We start from the raw sequence: 20,089 nt of genomic DNA, 5'->3' as shown, positions 1-20,089 counted from the left end.
CTCTTCTGTAAAATAATAAAATGGTTCTCTCTGGGAGCAGGTTTCCTGGGGAGCTTCTGGAGGCAGCCTTAGTTTCAATTACAAGTAATAGATCACCCAAATGTAGCCAGGTGCTAAAAGTTCAGATCTTTTATTGCTTCCTCCAAAATAGCCCGGTTAGGTTTTCTTAGTGGCCTATCTTTCTGCTTGGTTCCAAGAGCTCCCCACGAATGTCTCCAAATCCAAAGGTTTGTCTTTCAGCCTCCAGCCAGCCAGGTGGAAAATGGAATGAATCTCTCTTGCTTCTGAGAGAGGGCTTGTGGGCTTCCTCCCAGAGTGCTCCTCCCCACCCCCTGGCAATGTTCTGAAGTAACTCCCTAACCAGAAGTTAAGAGCCTCTTTATATATGATCTCCCAAAGGTTAACTCCTACTTCTGGAGGCAGGGATTAAGGGAGGTGTGAATTCGGATATTTCATACTAAACCCTGAAATCTCCCAAACGTGTGAACTCCAATGAGTAAAGGTGTGAACACAAACATTGTTTCTCAGTTCCACTTAGTACCTTGTTTTTTCTGGCCCATAACATCTCCTTGTATGATCAGATCAATAATACTGAACCATGCTAAATTAGATAATTATTGTCTCTGTCAACTCTAATGACTTAACAGTTTGTAAAGATTCCAACACTGTGGTATATGAATGTTATGGAATATTATTGTTCTGTAAGGAATGACCAGCAGGATGAATACAGAGAGGCTTGGAGAGACTTACATGAACTGACGTTCAGTGAAATGAGCAGAACCAGGAGATCATTATATACCTCAACCACGATACTTTATGAGGATGTATTCTGATGGACTTGGATTTCATAGACAAAGAGATCTAACTCAGTTTTAATGGATCAAGGATGGACAGAAGCAGCTACACCAAAGAAAGAACACTGGGAAATGAATGTAAACTGTTTGCATTTTTGTTTTTCTTCCCAGGTTATTTTTTACCTTCTGAATCCAATTCTTCCTGTGTAACAAGAGAACTGTTCGGTTCTGCACACATATATTGTATCTAAGATATACAGTGATATACTGCTTGCCATCTGGGAGAGGAGGTAAAAGGAGAGAGGGGAAAAGTTGGAACAGAAGTGAGTGTAAGGGATAATGTTGTAAAAAAAAAAAATTACCCAGGCATAGACTCTGTCAATAAAAAGTTATAATAATTAAATTAAATTAAATTTTTAAAAATGAAGGACAAACAATAAGCAGGCCCTCATCACCTCACACCTTGATTAGTATAACAGCCTACTGGTTTTGGCTAATTCATGTCTCTCCTCATTCAGCTCCTAAAATGATTTTCCTTAACGTGCAAGCCCCACTATGTCAACTAAGGTTATCCCCAAACTCAATAAATGCCAGTGGCTCTCTATCACCTATAGCATCTACTATAAAATATTCAGTTGGGCATTCAAAACCCTTCATAATCTAGCTCCCTTCTATCTTTCCTGTCTTCTTATACTTTATACCCCAACATACATTCTTCCATCCAGTGGCACCATAGTGATGGCTGTTATACAAACAAGACACTTATCTCTCAGTTCCAGACATTCTTTCTGGCTGTCCCCCATGCCTCTGTCTCCTGACTCTCCCTCCTCTGTCTACTGACTAATGCTCTTATCTACTGACCTTTCTGGTTTTCTTTAATTCCTAATTCAAATCCCACCTTCTACAAGAACCCCTTCTAGAGTCTTCTTAATTTCAAAGCCTTCCTTCTGTTATTTTTTAATCCTATATATAATTTGCTTTCTATATATTCGTTTACATGTTGTTTCCCCCAATAGACTGTAAGATCTTTGGGGACAGGGACCGTCTTTTGCCTCTTTTTGTATCCCCTGCACTTAATGTGCTTAACAGGGAGTGGGCACTTAATAAATATTGATTGATTGAAGTCCTGTATTAAGCATTTGGAAAATGAGTAAATTGAAATATTCAAGAACTTCAAAGAACTTGAAGTGCCTTATGAGAAAATAACAAAAACATATATAAGTAAATACAGACTATATACAGGCAGTTACAAAGTAATTTTGGGAGATACTAGTCACTTGGGAGGAAATCAAACAAGGCCTTATATAAAAGCAGTATTGAGGGGACTTAGGAATTCTAAGAGATGAAAGATAGAAGGCAATACATTTTAAGAACTGGAGATAATCAGTACCAAAAATAAAATTTATGTAAGGAACAGAGACAAGGCCAGTTTGGTTGAAATCTAGTGTGAAAGGAAATAAAAATTTACGAAAACTCTGGAAAGACAGGCAGAAACCAAACAAATAATAGCTTTAAATTATGCTTTATCTAGTCATCTGTACCACAAATGTACCATAGAAATACCATGAGATCACTATACTATCTTAATGATTATTTGGTTCACCTCCCCTTATTTTATAGATGTCAGCTGTGAGATCAGGAGCTCCCAAAGATTCTGGGATTCATGAATGAGGTCCCATTCAGGAGGCTGACCCCAAAGGATAAGTTTCTCTCTATGACTCTTGTCCCCATCATGAAAATCTAGGGAAATCTCTTGAATAAAATTTAAGTGTGATCATATTTAGGTTTTATCACACATGGATGTAATAGTATTTGGGTAAGATGAACTACTAAATTCATGAAACTGCTCCTCAAGGGAAAATTCCACAATGACTTATCAAATGACAGGAAATAGCTCCAGAACAAACGCTACAAATATTTTGGCTAAGTTCCAAAACCTAACAAAACTTAACAAGTTTGTGTGAGGAAAAAAAAAGCATATAATCTCTCATAATGGAGCATCCTTTACATAAGAACCTTTATAAATCACATATGCAACTGAATACACTGCCACAGCAAACAACAGCTACTTCTACTCTCCTCACCTAAAACTGCTTGTATGATAGAACAGAAAGTAATCTTCAAAACCGCATGATGAGTTCTGTCATGTACCCATGAGCTGTTAAGAACTAGAAATTTAATGGATGAGTAGGAAATGAGGAGCCAGGTTCCTTCTAGGTTATAGGAAAGAAACATATACTCACTACTTATTTTCCCCTAGAAAGACCTTAAGCTTTATTTATGAAGAAGCTGAAATTTTCAAGCTGGACTATCTCTCCTATGATGTATTTGTATCAATTGCCTGTCTTTCAATTCTGCAGTGTTTACTTGCCAGGGAAATTGAATTCAGCAGAAGCAAAGTAGAACACGACTGCAGAGTACTTTAGTTACTGAGAGACAGCCAAATGAAAATTTCCTCCTGAGGCATGTGTCAACTTGGCTGAGGTCAAGACTCAAAATCAATGGCTATCTGGTCAGTATAAATCCAAAAGAGCAGAAAAGCTGGGATTTGTTGTTGTTGTTTTTTAATAGAATTAATTTATAGCTCAAGTAGAGATACCTCAAATCAGTCCATGCCCTGTTTTGTCTTTTTGATAAGGTCTTTCCTTTTGTATTGACCTCTATTCTGTAAAGGATTTAGCTAATTTTTCCTTATTTAATTTTTGAAAAGTCAAGAAGCCTGAGGGTTATATAACACAGGATTTTAAAATAAAAGCCATGGCAAGGCATAATAGCAGACTCTGCTGTCACGTCATATCATAGGACATCCTTCCATAAACCAGCTGCTCTGTCCCAAAAAATATTATAACCTTCATGCTTTTCTTCTATGCTTGTCACATACTCAAAAAACTATTTTATTACATTCCTCCCATGAAAAATTTTTTAAAAATTAAACTCTTTTATTACCTTTTGGCTTTCCTTCCAATGGTACTAGCTTCTTGGTTTCTGCTGTTAGCAACAGCTCATAAGGATGCTCATCTTCCTCCTTGGATGCACTCCCCTGGGTCCTACTTCTCATAACTGGGACCTAATGAAGAACAACATCATAATGAACTTCACTTCTTGTACAGTCATGTAAAGCAAAAATGAAGAATTCTAATGGTCCTCTTTTTTCATATGAGGGAAAGAGGGAGACATTGAGAGATGATATGAATATATAATTAGGAATCATTAGTAGTCAACTTACATCAATCTATCTATGGCTTTACATAGATTCCATTTTGACTTTGCATCAATTTACAAATGTAAAACATGGAGAAAATAAAAGTTCCTTCACTATTTCTCACTATTTCAAGTATGATATAGAGATTTTGTTTTTTCCTGTGTGTTTATCTAAAAATTATGAGAGCTTCTGGCCATGATGCATTATTCAGGTCATTTTCCTCCAAGCTCAAAACCTGATATACAGACATATTATTCAATGGACTGAAATCTTCCCAGTTTGGAATACAACTGACCTTTGCATTAAATCTTGGCATTTATTAAAAATAGAGTAGTGTTCTGTGGCCCTTTCTTTCCAAATATTTATAGAAATTATGATCCATTTTTTCACCTATCCTTGGGAATCCCACTGGACAAGGGAAAAAACTTTCCAAGAGCCAATTTTCTCTTTTGCATAAAAGTACAGACCTAAGTCTCACTTCTTCCACTTAGCATCTTTATTTAACATCATTTAAAAGGATAAAGGGAGACAAATAAAAGAGAAAAGATTTTTAAAAGACTTGTGTGACCTGAGGAAGTCATTTCTGATTAACTTAAAAGCCACATTCTAGAACTTTAGTCTAAAGTGTTTTTGCCAATTGTGGACCTAATGACCTGAGTTAATCTTTATACCATAGATTCAGTCTAAAATAAATCTAGAATACTATAGAGAGAGACAGACAGGCAGATACACATACATACAGATAAAGGAAACAAAGAGATAAGAGATAGAGAAAGGCAGTAGAGACAGTATCTATATGTTACTGAAATTGTTATCAATATTAATTGGAGCAATATCAATATTAGTTTTTTTCTTTAAAGGAATGAAACATTCTTCAAAATTTGACTAGCTCAGGGGACTATGGGCTCAGAATGCTAACATTATTTCCTCAAAACCTCAGTATAAAAACCACCTGAAGGAAGAGGAATGATACAAAGAGCGTCTCAGATACTTGGCTGACAGATGGAACTATTTCCATCTGTTTTTATTTATTTATGATATTTATGATAAGAATTTTCCTTCAGCTGGATCAAATTCAAGTTGTTTCCAATGTCTATTCTATTGAATATTCTCCTGCTTTTGCTAACTAAATCCCTTTTTGCTAACTATTGAATGACCTATGGATGTCTTATTTTGTATTCACTATCAAATACAACCACATCCACACACCGCTCCCACCCCCCCACTCTCTCAAGTCATTCAGATTTCCTTCTATTTAACTTCTGGCTCCAAATTGATAATTAGACCACCTGGTCAACAATTTAGGCCCAAGAGGCAGAATAGTAAAGGACTCCTGCCATCTGTCTTTCTGTGACAGCGAAGACTGATTACCCTGTATTAAATTTTCTTTCAAGATCAAAAGATAGAGCTCATAACTTCCATCTGGGCTATCAGGACAACAGGGCTTCTTTTCATTGTATACCTGCCTGGCATTCATAAAAAAAATGCTAAGAAACACTGAATCATCACACACTTTTATTTCAGTACTCCATCCTCATGTATAGGAAAGAAAAGAAAAACCAAATACTTAAGGCCTCATTTCAAAATATATAGAGAAGTGACTCTAATTTATGAAAAAATCAAGCCATTCTCCAATTGATAAATGGTCAAAGGATATGAACAGACAATTCTTAAAGAAATTGAAACTATTTATTATGAAAAGATGATCCAAGTCATTATTAATCAGAGAAATGCAAATTAAGACAACTCTGAGATACCACTACACACCTGTCAGATTGGCTAGGATGACAGGGAAAGATAATGCAGAATGTTGGAGGGGATGTGGGAAAACAGGGACACTAATACACTGTTGGTAGAATTGTGAATACATTCAGCCATTCTAGAGAACAATTTGGAACTATGCTCAAAAGTTATCAAACTGTGCATACCCTTTGATCCAGCAATGCTACTACTGGGCTTATACCCCAAAGAAAGAACGGGAAAAGGACCTGTATGTGCCAAAATGTTTGTGGCAGCCCTGTTTGTAATGGTAGAAACAGGAAAATGAATGGATGCCCATCAATTGGAGAATGGCTTGGTAAATTGTGGTATATGAATGTTATGGAATATTATTGTTCTGTAAGAAATGATCAGCAGGATGAATACAAAGAGGCTTGGAGAGACTTACATGAACTGATGCTAAGTGAAATAAGCAGAACCAAATCATTATACACTTCAACAACAATACTGTATGAAGATGTATTCTGATGGAAGTGGACTTCTTCAACAAAGAGATCTAATTCAGTTTCAACTGATCAATGATGGACAGAAGCAGCTATACCCAAAGAAAGAATACTGGGAAATGAATGTAAACTGTTTGCATTTTTGTTTTTATTGCCGGGTTTTCTACCTTCTGAATCTAATTCTTCCTGTGCAACAAGAGAACTGTTCGGTTCTGCACACATATATTATATCTAGGATATACTGTGACATATTTAACATGTATAAGACTGCTTGCCATCTGGGGGAGGGGGTGAAGAGAGGGAGGGGAAAAGTCAGAACAGAAATGAGTGCAAGGGATAATGTTGTAAAAAATTATTCAGACAAGGGTTCTGTCAATAAAAAGTTATAATTTAAAAAAAAAAAGAAAAAAAAAAGAAAAATCAAATACTTGCTCAAGTTTTTTTACTTAGTAATCACATAATCCCAAATTTTATCAGTTACATTCCACTGCCTCATTTATACTAGAAAACAGTTTGTCTAAAGCAGGGCAGAAAAAGTCCTGCCTTCAGGCACAATAAGGCCCAAGAAATCATAAGTTAAGGCAACCTCAGGGGATGTTGAACTTAAAGCTAAGTACAACAACCTTCCATTGCTTAAGTTCTATAAATTGACAATTTTGTATGGCCCAAGGAATAATGGTATAAATATCAAAGGGACCCTTGGCAGAAAAAAGGTTCCCCACCCCTGGTGTAAAGCAAATAAAAAGTTCTTTCTTTCCTAAGACAAAAAAAAAAAGAAAGAAAGAAAGAAAGAAAGAAAAAGAAAAAAAAAAGAAACAAGTCTTTCCCCTCTATTCTAATCCTTATCTAGGTATCAATCACTTCATTGGTAAAATGGACTACATAAACTCGATGGTCACTTTGCAGGATTAAATATTCTACACATACAACACACAACAATGCAGTAAGTTACTCTTCCTGCCTCACTCTCACTCAGGAAATGTGTATGCCATAGAGATAAACAAGGAAAAAGTTTAACTGAGTAGATGTTGCCCTTTAATAAATTCTTTCTTAATCTTTTTGTTTTCTTCCACAGTTAACAACAAAGGAAGGCTGGGGGGAGGGAGGGAACCTTATTTTGTGTTGAATAGAAAGATTACCTTTGCTATAAAAAATTTTAACACACAATTTTGACCATTGGCAAAAAGAACAGGGGGAAGGAAAAGAGAAACAAGTTTCAGTGAAGAAAATAATTAATTTACTCTAGTGCTAATTGGCCTACTTGGTTTTTTTTTTTTTTTAATAGCTTTTTATTTACAAGTTATATGTATGGGTAGTTTTACAGCATTGACAATTGCCAAATCTTTTGTTCCAATTTTTCCCCTCCTCCCCCTCCCCCAGATGGCAGGATGACCAGTAGATGTTAAATATATTAAAGTATAAATTAGATACACAATAAGTATACATGACCAAACCTAACTGGCCTACTTGTAAGCACATAAATGCTAAGTGAACTCTCTAAATTGGCCTTAAAGAATCTAATAGTCCATTTGATCTTCCCTCCCTAAAAAATTTCCTCTTAAAAATGTATATCTACATTATGATCTGGTCATTAATCTGATAAACTCCAGGTGACAAAATATATCATCTCATTTCCATATGCAAAACAGGTCAACTAATAAATGACAAACATCAAGAATAATAGGGACATAAATTGAGGGATAGGTTAGAGGTAGAGGGAAGCATTGGAACTCTATCTACATATGTCCCAACTAGGAATTAAGTAGTTGTCTAAAGTCTAAAGTAAAGTCATCTTCAACTAGGTAATCAAAACGAAAAGAAGAAAATATAGGAAGGAATCAGCAACAGAGAGGAAACAATATGGGCAGTTTAGGTTTTTATGCACTGCACTATCTTTTATGCCAGGGTGGCATGCTAACTATGCAGCCTTACAATGCTTAACAAAGAGCAACTGTAAACAAACAATAGCAGTGTGTTCCTGTGTGGTTCAGCCTATCCACCCTTCTGATATGTCTCTCCAGACTCTGGGACCCTGCTCTAATGGTGCTTTATCAAAAGACTTCTATGAATTACAGGGTTGCACAAGTTTTTGGGTGGAATTTCCAAGGTCTTTCAATGGGTTCATAATAATTCCAATCTTCCAGGAATTTGAAACGTCACTGTGATCTTTTTTTGCTAATCTAAGAGACAACAGAAATGACTTTTATTGTTTTGTAGTTTAATTTGGAATATGGTATTGTTAAAGCTCCCTTCTTTACTATATTTTTTCATTATTTTGAATTTTTTATCCTTTTTTTCCCCTTTTCACTAGATGAATTTCATTGTTATTTTCTTTAGCTCAAAGTAATTCTTTGGTTATTTGATTAATACAACACTGAATAAGTAAATGAACTTAGTTTGTATTGTAACTTTTTATTTATGTTGGCTCAGCTTGTCCCTAGAGTAATTACTATTTCTCCAATTATTTAGGTTTTCTTTAATTTCATAAAGAGTATTTTGCAGTTATATTCACATAGGTTTGTGCTTGTATGTGTGTGATTTAAAACCTAAATATTCTATACATTTTGTGGGGGAGGAGAGGGTTAAATAAATTTCTCTTATCTTTTCCTGTTCAATTTCATTGGAAATATACAACAATATTTATTGTTTGGGTGGATAAATTTTACATCCTGAAATATTGCTGAAATTATCATTTCCATTGATTTTTAATTAGTAGAGTGAAGTGAAAACCGGGAGAACAATTTATACAACAACAGCACTGTGAAAATAACTTTCAAAGTAATAAAAATTCTGATCAAAGCAATGACCAAGCAGAATTCCAGAAAATGGAAGAGGAAGCATGCTATCCACCTGCTGACAGAGAGATGAAGGACTCAGAATAGAAATTTTAGGGCCATTACCAATGTGGGAATTTGTTTTGCTTAATCATATATATAAATACATATACATGGGGATTTGCAAACTTATTATTCTTAATTTTTTCCCTAATTTTAACATTTCTATTAATTGCAAATAATAATAATAGGTTTAACGGAAAATTTTTTTTAAATGAGTTTGTCATAGAAAATAGGCAGCTATGTGGTATAGTGTGAAGAGCACTGGACCTGGAGAGCAAATCTGGTCTCAGACACTTATTGTGTGGTCCCTGTATCCCTCAGTTTCCTTATTTGTAAAATGAGCTGACAACTAAAAAGCACCTATAAGCAAGGGATCAAGGTAAAACATAATTTGGGCACAAGTTTAATTAAATTCCTAGAAGAGGTGAAACATAGTTTTGTTTTGTTTTAAAGAGAACAAAATGAATTTATAAAGAAAATGAGAATGCCAAAGGGCAATTGGAAAAGAATTGAGAGCTATAAAATAATTTTAAAAGGATATTAATAACTTGGAAATAAGGGATATAAAACAGCCAATGAGATTCTTTGAAAATTCTTATTGTTCAGTCATTAAGTTGTGTCTGATTCTTCATGACCCTGTAAACCACAGCTTGCCAATACTGTCCATGGGGTTTTTTTTGGGAAAGATAACGAAGTAGTTATTTCGTTCTCCAGAGGATTAAGACAAATAGAGGTTAAGCGACTTGCCCAAGATAGCACTAATAATGTCTGAGCTAAATATGAACACATCTAACCATTCCGGAGAGCAATTTGGAACTATGCTCAAAAAGTTATCAAACTGTGCATACCCTTTGACCCAGCAGTGTTACTACTGGGCTTGTACCCTAAAGAGATTTTAAAGAAGGGAAAGGGACCTGTATGTGCAAGAATGTTTGTGGCAGCCCTCTTTGTAGTGGCCAGAAACTGGAAACCGAGTGAATACCCATCAGTTGGAGAATGGCTGAATAAGTTATGGTATATGAATATTATGGAATATTATAGTTCTATAAGAAACGACCAACAGGATGATTTCAGAGAAGCCTGAAGAGACTAACAGGAACTGATACTAAGTGAAATGAGAAGAACCAGGAGATCATTATAGACAGCAAGACTATATGATGATCAATTCTGATGGGACGTGGCTCTCTTCAACATTGAGATGATTCAAACCAGTTCCACTTGTGCAGTGATGAAGAGAGCCATCTACACCCAGAGAGAGAATCCTGGGAACAGAGGGTAGAACATAGCATAGCATTGTCACTCTCTCTGTTATCATTTTCTTGCATTTTGTTTTCTTTCTCAGTTTTTCTTTTTCTTCCTTCTTTGTCTGATTTTTCTTGCGCAACAAGATAACTTTATAAATATGTATACATATATTGGATCTAACATGTATTTCAACATATTTAACATGTATTGGACTACCTACCAGCTAGAGGAGAGGGTGGGGGAAGGAGGAAAAATTTGCAACAAAAGGTTATGCAAGGGTCAATGTTGGAAAAATTACCCATGCATATGCTTTGTAAATAAAAAGCTTTACAGGATGATTTCAGAAAGGCCTGGAGAGACTTACATGAACTGATGCTGAGTGAAATGAGCAGGACCAGGAGATCATTATATACTTCAACAACCAAATCAGTTCCAATAGAGCAGTAATGAATTGGACCAGCTACAGCCAGCGAAAGAACTCTGGGAAATGAGTATGAACTACAACACAGCATTTCCACTCCCTCTGCTTTTTTTCTGCTTGCATTTTTGTTTTCCTTCTCAGGTTATTGTTACTTTATTTCTAAGTCCAATTTTTCTTGTGCAGCAAAATAACTGTATGGATATGTATACATATATTGTATTTAACATATACTTTAACATATTTAACATGCATTGGTCTACCTGCCATCTGAGGGAGAGGGTAGGGGGAAGGAAGGGAAAAGTTGGAACAGAAGGTTTTGCAAGGGTCAATGCTGAAAAATTACCCATGCATATGTCTTGTAAATAAAAAGCTATAATTAAAAAAAGAAGAAGAAAATAAATAAAAAGCTTTAATAAAGGTGAAAAAAAATATGAACACAGATCTTCTTGAATCTAGCTCAACATTTTATCTGCTGAGCTATCTAGCCAGCTCCTTGAAAATTAGAATGGATCAAATGAATTTTAATCACTCCATGAGACAACTAGAAATACTTGTTAAAAGTCAATACATAGGAAAAATAGAAGAAAATATGTTATCTTATAGTAAAAACAAATAACCTAGAAAACAGATTGAAGAGAAAAAAAAACTTAAGAATCATCAAACTATGTACACAGTTACAGCAATATTGTATGAAGATTTACTGTGAATGACTTAGCTATCTTTAGCAGTACCAAGATCCAAATGCTATCTAGATCCAGAGAAAAAACTGAAGATTGAATGCAGACTGAAGCATCCTTTACTTTAAAACAACAATAACAACTTTTCTTATGTTTCTTTTGATCCGAGTTTTGTTTCAAAACATGACTAATGTGGAAATATGTTTTGCATGATTGCATATGAATGTGCCTCTATCAAATGTACCATCTCAGGGAGGGGAGAGAGGAAAGAACGAGAATTTGGAATGAACAATAAAGTGTTTTTACATGTAACTGGTGAAAAAATGTCTATGGGCTTAAAAAAAAAGAAAATCATTGCACTACCTGAAAGATATCATCAAAAAAAAAAAAAAAAAAGGGAGTCTAGACATTATATTTTAAGGAATCTTACAATAAAACTGCCCAGCTCTTTTAAAACCAAGTGGAAAAGAAATACAAAGAATCCACTGATCATCTCCTCAAAGAAATCCCAAAATTAAAAAGTCCAGAAACATTAAAGCTAAAACATAATCCTTCCAGATCAAAGAAAGAATACAAGCAGATAGAAAGAATTCAAGACCTTGGAAATTTAGCAGCCATCACCATAAAGACCGGGAAAGTTCAGAAAAATATTCCAGAAGGCAAAAGATATCACATCTTGCCATCGAAAATAACTTATTCAGCACAACTGAATATAATCCTACAAAGGGCTGGAAGGATAGTCTTTTAAAGAAATAAAGTAATTTCAAGTCCTAATACAAACTTGGAAACACAAGAGGCAAGGAAAAAGAAATAAAAAGGTAAATACAAGAAAACAATCATAAGTAACTAAACAAGGATGAACTGTTTACATTCCAGTAGGTAAGATAATAAAAGTATTCCCTCAGAATGCTATAATCATCAAGGGTCCCAAAGGTAGTTTAATAAGACAGAGGATCTGGAAGCTGTTGTTGTTTTAATGATCGGAAAAGGAAAGGGAAAAAATATACTAAAGGTGAAAATGGAAGAGAAAGGTGGGAAATCATCTGAAATAACTTGTGTATGCAAGTTTCAGAATATACAAATAAGGAGAAAAGGGTGAAGGGATCAGGTAACATTCAAGTCTCATTTTCTTTTCCACAGGTAAAAAAGAGGGGAAAATACATACATAACAAAAATGCAACTCAAAACTTTCTGCTCATTTGGAACTATGCTCAAAAAGTTATCAAATTGTGCATACCCTTTGATCCAGCAGTGTCTCTACTGGGCTTATACTCCAAAGAGATACTAAAGAAGGGAAAGGGACCTGTATGTGCCAAAATGTTTGTGGCAGCCCTGTTTGTAGTGGCTAGAAGCTGGAAAATGAATGGATGCCCATCAATTGGAGAATGGTTGAGTAAATTGTGGTATATGAACGTTAATGGAATATTATTGTTCTGTAAGGAATGACCAGCAGGATGAATACAGAGAGGACTGGCGAGACTTACATGAACTGATGCTAAGTGAAATGAGCAGAACCAGGAGAGCATTATATACCTCAACAATGATATCGTTTGAGGATGTATTCTGATGGAAGTGGATCTCTTTGATAAAAAGAGCTAATTCAGTTTCAATTGATCAAAGATGGGCAGAAGCAGCTACACCCAAAGAAAGAACACTGGGAGATGAATATAAACTGTTTGCATTTTTGTTTTTCTTCCCAGGTTATTTATACCTTCTGAATCCAATTCTCCCTGTGCAACAAGAGAACTGTTTGGTTCTGCACACATATATTGTATCTAGGATATACTGTAACCTATTCAACATGTAAAGGACTGCTTGCCATCTGGGCGAGGTGGTGGAGGGAGGGAGGGGAAAAATCGGAACAGAAGTGAATGCAAGGGATAATGCTGTAAAAAATTACCCTGGCAAGAGTTCTATCAATAAAAAGTTATTAAAAAAAAAAACTCTCTGCTCAATTTCCAGACAGATGCTCTCTCCCAGGTAAAGATCATCACTTCAAATCTCATCCCTGTGCTACCAATTCAAGCCTTGATTGATATCACCTCTTTTACCCTCCTATCATTAGAGAGTAACAAAATACTCCCAGGGACTTCCTTTATACAAGGAAGAAACTAGATTTCCAGCTCACTTGACTCTTCTCTTTGTGGCTTTATATCCACAAACAAGACAGCACCATGCCAGGTATTCCCTGGTGTCCTATCGTTTCCCCTTCTACACTTTTCTGACTTCTTTTGGGGTGTTGCCTCCTTCCATTAGCTTTTGAACATCTTGAGGGCAGGGACTGGTTTTATTTTTCCTATCTCCCCAGAGATTAGCAGTGTTTGGCACACAGCAGATAGTTAATAAATATTTATTATTCTGGAAAATAACTCTTGAGATGTCATGTGAAAGAAGAAAATTGGCAAAGATGTCAAAAGATGAAAATAGTCAATGTTGGAAAAGTTGTGGCAAGACAAACATGTTAACATACTGTTAGTAAAGCTTCAAATTGGTTCTATAATTCTGGAAAGCAATTTAGAATTAATTGTAATGTATGTAAATGTAATGTAAAAAGTAAATAAATTGGCTTAAATGCCCTTACACTCTCACCCAGAGATTCTATTATTAAGCATTTACTCCAAGTAAAGGTTTTTTTTTTTTTTTAAGGTTCAGATACCCAATTATTTATAGCAGTACCATTTTTTTTTGGTAACAAAGAACTGCAAACAACAAAAAAATGCCTATCAGACGGTGAATGGTTAAATAAATTTGGTATATGAATCTAATGAATATTACTCTATTTTAAAAATATGATGGATATATAGATAGGAACACTTAAATGAAGAGACTCCAAAGTAAAACAAGCAAAAACTGAAAAATACTATACCTATTCAATACCATAATATAAATAGAAAGAATAATAACAACAAAAGGTTTGAAAATGAATGTGATAAATTATAATAAGTTTGGCTCTAAAGAAATATTACTGTTATTAGCCAGTACATTGGTAGAATGGGGAAAATTGAGTTAACCTTCATATTCCTATAGTACCAATGAAACAGGACAGATAACAGTTTAGGGGTAGTTAGAATTAACTTTAACCAAAGTAGATAGGTTTGAGACCCATCTATGTGCCTCATTGGGCAGGGACTGTTTTTTCTTGTTTTTTGTCTTTTTTTTTTTTTTTGCCTGTTTTGTATCAATCAGAACTTTTGTATCACCTCAATAAATGTTTAACTGATGATTTTGGGCAAGAAGGTTATGCAGTTTTAGGATTTTAACATAACTCTTGAAATGTCACAGAATGATGGTTGTTTTATAGTTTCTTTTGACCCTTGTTTAAGACTGGTGGTGTGTGTGTTTTGGGAGGAGGATGTTTAGGAGAAAGAGAGAAATAAGTTTTTATTACATGTGGAACCCTGAGTAGACTCTTACCTTGCTTCTTCACAGAAGTGGAGGGACAACCCTTTGAATTTGGACAAATTGACATGAATACACTGCAAATTGAAAGTAATGTAAAAATAAAATACAAACCACATTTTTTTTTAATGTCTTAAGTTGGTGTAGAAATGGAGTTGAAGAGAGAAACTAGGTCTAGATACATAGCTTTAGAACATACAAGATATACATAAGACATACAAATTACATCTCTTGAGAATTATTCACCAAATGAAAACATATGGAAAGAAGGAAAGTAAGGACAGGACAGAAGCATATATCCACAGTCATGAGACATGACTAATGTCAGAAATCCTTAAAAATAAGGATTGTTTTATTCTTTGAATCCATTTTCCCAGCACACGTTAGTGTCTGGCACATATGGAATGATTAATAAATGTTTTGATTGAACCAGTGAAGGAGATAAGAAAGATAGATCAAAAAAACTGGAAAAAGAACCAAAACAAAGCAGTTCCTGGAAGCCCAGGGAGGAAAGTATCCAGGAAGAGATGGTGGTCAGTATCAAATGTTATAAAGAAATCAAGAAAGATGAAGAATAAGAACAGGCCACCCACCATTTTTGACAATTTAATAACTGAATACAGCAGCTTCCAGTGGACAAAAAATTTGGAAGTCAGATTATAAAAGACTGAGAAGTGAGAAGAGAAGAACTAAAAGCAGTTAGCAGAGATAAGGCTCTAGGATCACAGAACTACAAGGACCCTCAAAGGGCATCTAGTTCAACCTCCTCATTTTAGTTTAGGAAACTGAAATCCAGAGGTAATAAATGACTAGTATAAGATCATACAAGCAGTAGTATCAAAAGATTTGAACACAGGTTTTCTTAATTATAGAGTTAATACTCTTTCTACTATATGAGTTTAACTGAGAAAAGGAGGGAAGATACAACAATTTTAGGAGATAGTAGGATCTAGGAAGGATTTTTAGGGACATAAGGGACTTGAGAATATTTGAAGATAACAAGGAAGCAGCAGAGAGGAAGAAGTTGATGATTAGAGAAAGAAAAAATAACTGAGAGGGCAATCTGCTGGGGAAAAAAAAAGAGACAGTAAAAGAAGAGTATACAGAAGGCTTTCACAAGAAAAAGGGCCATATCATCATGAAGGACAACAATGAAGAAGTAGACCTGGGTATGATATTAAGACAATGTGAGATACAGAAAAAGGAGCATGCAATCAATATTCTTTATTTTCTCAAAGTATAAGGTGAAATCTTCAGTTGAAAGATTTGGAACACAGGCACCTTAAGAAAAGAACCATGAAACAGTTGTTATGGGAAATAGAATACAGGATCAATACAAGAGGAATAAAAAGAATTATTCTGTTACAACAGTTGAGATTGGATAATATGAATTTGTAATGGTCAGCACAATTGCTTGATTTATTCTAGCTTCATTTACTATAACATGCCCAGTTCTGTCCACCTCATTTAGGTTTTTTTTTCTCATGATGACTGAATATGCTCAGTTTTTGGAGGAATGGGTATGGGTCAATTTCCATAACCTTTTGGTATGTCATATTGCCATCTTTTATTTCATTATCATTGTGCAATCTGAATGTGCTTAATTCCATCATTTTGCTAAAATTCTTCTATTTTTATTATAAGTTACAAATATCACAGTGAAGATTCAAAGCCTCCAGCAGACAATACAATACACAGAAGGAACAATCTTCCAACATGCAGAAGGCAAGGAGTAAGACAATGTAATTTTTAAATTTTCCTTATGAGACATAACTTTACCTTGTCCTAGGCCCTGATACAGTGAAACTTCAATAAAAATTTGACAGAAAGGGCAGTTAGGTGGCACAGTGGATAAAACACCAGCCCTGAAATCAAGAGAACCTGAATTCAAATATGACCTCAGACACTTAATACTTCCTAGCTGCTTGACCCTCACAAGTCACTTAACCCTAATTGCTTCACCAAAAAAAGAGAGAGAGAGAGAGAGAGAGAAAGAGAGAGAAATATACACTGTCCTTACAGATTAATTGTTTCCTCTTGACTGCTTGACTTTCTTGTGTTATTTCCTGGAGTACAAGATTCAAATTCTAATTCTTTCATATTTTTCACAGAGATCAGTAATTCTCAAATCTCTGCATATTTTTTCATTGTACCTAAATCTCAGCTTACAATAATAGCCCAATATATTTCAGATAACAGATTTTCTTTGGTAATAGGTATCATGATTCTATTTGTTTGTCATTTTTTATAACACTAGCCTTTTATTTTTCAAAATACATGCAAAGATAGTTTTCAACATTCACCCTTTGCAAAACCTTGATTTCCAAATTTTTCTCCCTTCCTTTCCTCCTCCCTAAGACAGCAAGTATTTCAATATAGCTTAAACATATGCACTTCTAAACATATTTCCACATTTATAGTGATGCACAAGAAAAATCAGTGTATCATGACTCCAAATCACTCTTATAGAGTTCTTATGACATGTCCAATCTTCCTTCTGAAGTTAAAGCTATTGCTGTTATCCTTTTTCTTTCTAGTTATTTCTTCTATGTTCCCCAAGATCCAAGTGACTCATAGTACTGGAGGCTTATTTCTTATTTATGACCTTCTGCCTTACAGTTTTGTTGGAAGGTTTTATATTTGATTCTCCCCTTTTTCATAATTCTTTGATTTGGTACACTTATTATTGAGATAGTACAGAGGGCCTAAGTTTAGTCATAATCCTTTGCCAGAACTGCTCTATTTTTTAATCTTTTTAAAAATTATTTTTGTCTTGTTTTCCCCAATTATATATGTAAAAACATTTTTGGGGGAGGTTATACTATAGTACATTCATTTTTTGATACTTCCATATGAATCATGCTGGGAGAAAAAAAAACAAAACAAAAAGAAAACACACAAGAGAAAAAAACAGAAGGGGGAAAACAAAGATGAAAATATTATGTGTTGATCTACATTCAGTCTCCCTAGGTTTCTCTGGATACAGATGGTGTTTTCCATCCAAAATTTATTGGGATTGTCTTGGATCACCAAACTGCTAAAAAGAACCTATTCTGTCATTGTTGATCATCACACAATCCCACTATTGTTATGAAAAATGTTTTCCTGGTTCTGCTTGCTTCTCTCAGCATCAATTCACATAAATCTTTCCAGACCTTTCTAAAATCATCCTATTCATCATTTTAATAGAACAATAATATTCTATTATCTTCATAAACCACAACTTATTAAGTTATTTCCCAACTGATGGACATCTACTCATTTTCCAATTCCTCGCCATCACAAAAAGGGCTGTTACAAACATTTTTGCACATGTGGGTCTTTTTCCCTCTTCTATGATTTCTTTGGAATACAGAACTAGTAGTGGTATTGTTGGGTTAAAGCATATGCTCAGTTTTATAACTCTTTGGGCATAGAACTGCTCTATTTTTATTATGATGGGCTATGTGTGTTACGGCGAACAATCAAAGCCTCTATTAGACAAGAGGAATTACTTTTCCAATGTGTTGAGGAATAATTTGATTTCAGAACTTCTCTCAGGTACATAAATATCTCATCTTAGGCTCTGACATAGTAAAACCTTCACAAAATAATTCAACAATAAGAAGAGTGACTAAATTAACATGTAAAAATAACTTATTTTATTAAATAACAAGGTGAGATGATTAATATGCTAATTTTGCATAATCATTTTTAATCTTTCTTATTCATTGTTATAGAGCAATAGTGTTAAACTTATCTACTAAACCATAATGAAGGATTCTTTCAGGCTGCATTTTTGGCTTAGTTTTAAAATGTAATATTATCTATATTTTATTGCATTTTTTCTTATTTTGTTAAATATTTCCAAATTACATTTTAATCTGCTTGGGGACTCAACTCATGAGGCTCACCAATCAAGTGTTTACATCTCCTTTATAAAGGAGGACTCTCTTGAGGGGGTGGGGGGAAATGACAGGCAGGGTAAGAGGAAATAAAGGAAAAGGTATACTTTAAAAAAAAAGTAATATGGATACAAAAGAAATAAAAATTAATAAAATAAATAATTAAAAATTCACCTAAAAATATTTTTTAATAGATAGCTATTAACTTAAGAAGGTTTGGAGTTGTTTCTTTTTTTTTAACCAGACCTGTGATTTTATCAATATATGGAGATCCCAATGAAGGATCTCATCTACAGAGTAACATGTATGCTAAAATTTATTGTCTTACACAGTTAGCTTGGGCACTGAGAAGTTAAGATATTTCCTCAGGTCACAAAGCTAGAATATATCAAAAGCAGGAGTTGAACCCAGGTAATTCTTCTAAATTCAAAGTCAGTTATCCATATATTAATTGTCACTAATAATAAAGAAATATTCTGGAGATGAAAGACCAACACAAATGTGACTTTTCTTCACATATCTGTGTACTACGACTGGCATGTATGGCAAATGCTAATTTAAAAAAAAAAAAAGCTTGACTGTCCTTTTCCCAAAAGCTTTTGTGATTTTTGTTTTCAAAAACTAATACTTTTATTTCTTTTCAAATTGAACATTCATTAAAAGTATGTTCTTTCAATTCATTTTTTTGTTTCTTGTATGAAAACAATAAGGAAACGTGAAAAATCAAAAGATCTAAGTTAGCAATGCCAATTGTTGCTACTTTATCATAATAGAGGGTATAAGGATAATGAGAGAAATTTCCTTTATATGTGTATCAAAAGGAAAGAGTTAAAGACTCAATTTCAAGCAAAAATGAGATCAACTAGTGGATAAAAAAAACTGCATGCTTTTTTACTCTGTATGAGAAAGATTTAAGAGTTAAAGATCTAGATGAAGTATTCTCTCTGGCCATTAAATCAAAAAATTAAAAAAAAAATCATCATGACAAATTGTATATCTTCTCTCTCTCTTTCTCTCTCTCTCTCTCTCTCTCACACACACACACACACACACACACACACACACACACACATACCTCAGATGATATATGAGGACAAAGTTCTATTTCTGTGTCTTCTTCTTCCTCTTCTTCTGGTGGTGGTTTTGCTGGTGGGGGTGGACGTTCTCTCTATAGGATTAAAAAAAAAAACAACTCAAGAATTTTAGCATGTCTCATCTTAAATATTTGTCATTTTTGGTCTACTTTAAATTTAGCCATTGCTAAATACTGGCCTTTAAGATGTCAAATAAAAGGTCAGAATTATTCCCTTAACAGAGATTTCTTTCATTCTGTACTATGTAATTATCCTCTTCATTTCTTAAAACAAAGGGATGAGAAATTCTATCATATACTAACCAGCTGTAAAGA

At 34.4% G+C, this 20,089-nt stretch overlaps 1 protein-coding gene across 5 annotated transcripts in view; it reads right to left on the bottom strand.

The window, feature by feature from the left end:
- The window catches only part of ANKS1A (ankyrin repeat and sterile alpha motif domain containing 1A), a 205,469-nt gene that overhangs the window by 108,503 nt on the left and 76,877 nt on the right, over positions 1 to 20,089 (bottom strand). For all 5 annotated transcript variants that reach the window (XR_007953469.1, XR_007953470.1, XR_007953471.1 and 2 more), the window contains 2 exons: positions 19,757 to 19,849; positions 3,741 to 3,861 (listed from right to left, as the gene is read on the bottom strand). Coding sequence is in view for 1 of the 5 variants with exons in the window: in XM_051996444.1 (XP_051852404.1) it covers positions 3,741 to 3,861; positions 19,757 to 19,849 (214 nt within the window). In the remaining 4 variants the exon portion in view is untranslated. The remainder of the gene's footprint in view (positions 1 to 3,740; positions 3,862 to 19,756; positions 19,850 to 20,089) is intronic.

Source organism: Antechinus flavipes, chromosome 4 (genome assembly GCF_016432865.1).
Source record: "Antechinus flavipes isolate AdamAnt ecotype Samford, QLD, Australia chromosome 4, AdamAnt_v2, whole genome shotgun sequence".
Classification (NCBI taxonomy): domain Eukaryota; kingdom Metazoa; phylum Chordata; class Mammalia; order Dasyuromorphia; family Dasyuridae; genus Antechinus; species Antechinus flavipes.
The sequence above is the reverse complement of the archived record's forward strand: the minus strand, read 5'-3'. Positions and strand labels throughout refer to the sequence as shown.